The sequence below is a fragment of the Haplochromis burtoni genome, unplaced genomic scaffold (assembly GCF_018398535.1).
Source record: "Haplochromis burtoni strain Fernald_Lab_line unplaced genomic scaffold, NCSU_Asbu1 Contig_157, whole genome shotgun sequence".
Classification (NCBI taxonomy): domain Eukaryota; kingdom Metazoa; phylum Chordata; class Actinopteri; order Cichliformes; family Cichlidae; genus Haplochromis; species Haplochromis burtoni.
The window spans coordinates 342,425-346,991 of NW_024582518.1; the positions used below are offsets into that span (position 1 = coordinate 342,425).

Genomic DNA, 4,567 nt, shown 5'->3' on the forward strand with positions numbered 1-4,567 from the left:
GTGTGTGTGTGTGTGTGTGTGTGTGTGTGTGCGTGCGTGCGTGCGTGTTAATCTGCCCTTGACACACGCACACATTGACAGACATTGTGAATCAATAACAGCTCCATTGATGTTTTCAGTTGCTACAGCAGAATATATAAAAGAGGAGCTGTCTCCTTCTTTTTTCCTCCCACCTTCCTCTTCCCTCTTTGGCATCCGTGGAAGCCAAATTTAAAATTTTGCCTCAGCTGAATATATAATATATAATCTGTCAAGCACCACTGCAGTCATTATACAGCAGCCCAAAGTGTTCAATATTAAATTATGGGCTCGAGCAGCAATGAGTGGGTGAGGGGTTTTATTATGGGCAATGTAGACCTCTTCAAACCTGAAGTCTTATTTTTTCAATGTACACTATGCGGCAGTAGAGAACACTCACTAATATGTCACGACTGGATTGTTGGTTTCATGCGCAGTACTCTCAAGATAGGGCCCTGTGGAACTGCAGTAGAATTCATTTCACTTTTAGTGGTTTCAGTTGTAGTGATTACTGGCCAATCAGGATGCATTGGGAGATTGTGTCAGTGTAAAAAATTGCACAATAGTGACACAGTAAAATCAATTTGCTTACTTGTTAAACACGATACATGTGTTCTTAAAAACTGTTACATGTAGTGGAAGCCTAATGCGGGAGCTGCAAGTTTGACAACTTTTTGTAGTGGCATATTCAAGCCACTTGACCAGATTTTTACCAATAAAACAAAAAAATTTTCCTCAAGTTTTGACATGATAGCGTACCATGGAAAAGTATTGAGACACCCCTGAATTGTCTTGATGCATGCTCAATCATTCCGGGTAAGAAAATCCCAATAGGTTGATTCTGTTCATCGGGGCGTAGCGTTTTCAGTGGGAGTGGGGAATGAAATGTTTAACGGCTTATTGTTTATAAGGTTGGGGAAACCTGCAGTCAGCTGAGACTGAAGAGGTCACGTGGATGAGTGACGAAAAGTTTCTCCCACTGAAAACACTATGTCCAGATGAACAGGATCAACCTTTTGGCACCCCTGAATTCTTATTATTTTGCTCCAAGAGGCCAAAAGTACAGGGACAAAATTAGGGCTACAAGCACTAATCTCACTCAAGTTGTTCAAATCATAGGAACCTGTTCAATGTGTTAAAAAAATTAAAATATATATATATATTGACATCGAACTTATCACTGTATGAGCCTTTTAAAACACCATTTGAAATTGATCTGTACATTTCCCCTTCTTGTTTCCTCCAGTCCCAGGAACTGGCTCCTTCTTGCAGATGTCTTGGGTCGCCTTCGGATGACTTCTCGGTCCTTTCGCCGCCTCTTCCCACAGCTCAACGTCCAGTCCATCCCTGAAGACGAGTTCTACCGGCAGGCATCCCTGTCACAGCTCCTGACAGGTCCTGATGAACAGGAGTTGGCCTCCTTCAGGCCAGATGTCAAAGACCCTCTGGAGCTGGTGGAGGCCACACCCGAGCTGGCTGGCATGCTAGGCTCTTCAGTGGAGTTTGTGGATAGTCGCTGGGACTCACTGGAAGCTTCGCCACCACCAACTCCATCTCCACCACATTCACCAAGACCGCTGCAGCGTGTTCCACCACCATTATCCCCAGAGCAACATGGACCAGATGCTGGTCCTAAGGTGGGAAATGTGGTGCTGAGCCAGACTGAGTCCAGGGGTCAGGGATTTAAAAACCTGGGATATTCTACTCCAGCAGAAAAGGCAGAAACTAAACTAAATCCCAGCATATGGGAACCACTAAAGCAAGGAATTAAAATTGCTGTGGGTCCTTCAACCACTAAGCCAAACATGACATTGAATGCTAGCCTGTGGGAACCACAAAGACAGCGTTCTAAGAATCCTCAGGTCATCGGTTCTGCTAATCCGGACTCTAAGATGGACTCAAACCTGTGGGAACAACCGCAGCAAGGCAATAAAACGGTCCAAATCACTTCGGTCAAATCTGATGTGATGGCTGGGACTAGCATGTGGGAACCACAGCGACTACGAAGTCGAAATCCTGGGAATTCTGATGCCAAATTGGACACAGCAGTATTAGAAACACCACGACTTCGGAATAAGAACATTGGGAATTCCACTCCCACTCATTCAAATGGTGCAGTGGATGCTAATGTGTGGAAACGGGAAAATCAAGGAAACATAAGCAACAGGGTTTTGGACTCTACAAACCCAGCTGCTGCAGTTGACTGTAGTGCTTGGGAACCCCAGCGACTGCGAAGTAAGAATGCTGGGATCTCTGGCCCTGCAAAGTCGGATGTCAGGGTGGATGCCACCACATGGGAATGTCAAGGAATAAAGAGAATGGGCAGCAACAGTGGAGCACCAAAAAGAGAGGCTAATCCCTGTGTCACCCAAGGTGAATGCACTAAGAACATAAAGATGGACCCTGCTTGGCAGAGGAACTTGACGAATGTTAGAGTTCATATCAGGGACTTGGGAATGAAAGTTGGCACTGTTCCAAGAGACTTAAAGAAAGAGCCAGGTAAAGTGGTTGGGAAGGGTGCCAGGATCAAAGGGAAGTCATGAAATGACAAAACACCAGGAAATTTGAAGAGACATATCCTGACAGAAATAAACTGAGAAGCATTCCAACATACATGTAAAAACATTGTAAATTAATATCTGGACATTGAAAAGACAGTTAACTCTGTGGCAAGACTGTACCAGTATTAAATGTGTGTTATATGTAAACTGTAAATAGTCTTTGTTTGTTTGGGGGTTTTGTTTGTTTTTTAATTTATGAGCACAGAATTGACAGATCAATTTTTTTCTTTGTAAATGCAGTCTGGTGTAAATACAATGGCATTCCTGTTGACATGCTAAGATTGTTGGTTCACGTCTGGGAAGCTGTTTGTTACCTTTGTGTGTAATTTTGTATTCAGCATCCTTTTGGCTTTTGTCACCAATCTATTACTGTCCAATAAATATGAGGAAAGAAAAGAAATTAGTTAACTGTCTGAATTATCCTGAGCAAACTGCAAAGACTTGAGTTTATATACTCATTTTTACAGTCATGTAAAAAATAAAATTAGGTACACCTCATGATCCAGTAGCTCGTAGAACCACCGTCAGCAGCAATAACTGGATGCAGTCTTTTTTATGTATAACTTTATTATTCCCTTGTATCTTTGTTGAGCACTACTGGCTCACTTTTCTTTACAGCATTACTTACATTCACTGAGTTTTTTTGGCATTCATTTATTAACAGCTCTATTAAGGTCCCAATTTCAGCATTTCAGTGATGTTAAGGTATGGTGTGATTGTAAATTGCAACGGGGGCCATGATAGAAAAACTGCATTATGCTGCTAACTGAACTTCCGCTCTTTGCAAACAACTGCAAAGGGGCATGCTAATGCAAAGCTAGCCAAGGACCCAGAGTGATCTTAAAGCTGAGAGAATGCCAACCCGATATCTATAAATATATACGGTGGCCCCTAGATTAGGGCTGCCACAATTAGTCGACTAGTCACGATTTTGTCGACTATCAAAATCGTCGACGGCTAATTTAATAGTCGACTCATCGCTTGAAGCTTTGCAAGATCCCAAAAGACGCAGGAATAAGTAGTAGGATTTAAGAGTGTAATAACGGACTGAAACAGAAGATGGCAGCACTGCATGTACAAGGATGCCAGCTGCCGTTAAACCCCAAAGAAGAAGAAGCGGTGTCCGGTATCGTAGCTGTGTCCAAATTCAGGAACCGCATCCTCCTGTGCCCACATTTGTAGGTCGATTATGTTACAGCGACACGACGAAGACTGTCCAAATTCGAAGACGGTCCATCAGCGGGACTACTGTATACTGTTTATTAATAAACAAAATATATTCCTGTATGACAACACGCATAAATTAACTGCCTACATTAATTCATTGTAAACATACCTTCTGACTGACACACCCCTGCTGCCTCTTCGGGCTGTCCCTGGTCCTCGGGGGAGAAGTTATCCACGGTCCGCACCATATTGCCGCTAGTCTCCCGCGGGGTGAGGAAGGGGTCCAGAAACCCCATGACCGCGAAGAACTTCCATCTCCTCCCCGATCCTGCTGCAGACCCACTCCTCTTCTCCTTCTCTGTCCTCTTCTCCTTATTATATGTGTCCCTGAGGCTCTTCCACTTTCTCCTGCAGATGTCCTCTGAATAAACGCATTATCTGGTTAGCGTACCACACTGTATATAGGAACATAGTGAAGACAAGTTACTTAAAAGAGTAAAAAGAGGTTAGTTTATTTTGGAGTAGAGCTCCATTTATTATGAAAAATTTAAAAAGACAGGAACACTCTTTAGAGGTTTGTGGGTGGCTCTCAAAAGAGCCGTTGTGGGGAAGTCACTCGGACTTCAAACAGGCTACTCCTTTGGTTGCCAAGACACAGCTCCCTCTGTCGAGAAGTGAGTCATGAATTTCTCCCTCACCAGGACAGCCTCTCTGGAGGAGTTGTTTGCTGCCATACGACCCAGGCCTTGCAATGGCTCCACCACAGCAGGTGCCACACCCCTCACAGCAGGTGCCCCTCTCTCGTCCACACAGCGCAGAAA

At 43.9% G+C, this 4,567-nt stretch overlaps 1 protein-coding gene across 1 annotated transcript in view; it reads left to right on the forward strand.

The window, feature by feature from the left end:
• The window catches only part of LOC102306635 (BCL-6 corepressor), a 105,238-nt gene extending 100,690 nt beyond the window's left edge, over positions 1-4,548 (forward strand). Inside the window, exon 13 of the mRNA XM_005932714.2 lies at positions 1,265-4,548. Coding sequence (XP_005932776.1) covers positions 1,265-2,561 — 1,297 coding nt within the window. The 3' untranslated portion in view covers positions 2,562-4,548. The remainder of the gene's footprint in view (positions 1-1,264) is intronic.
• The last annotated feature ends 19 nt before the right edge of the window (positions 4,549-4,567 follow it).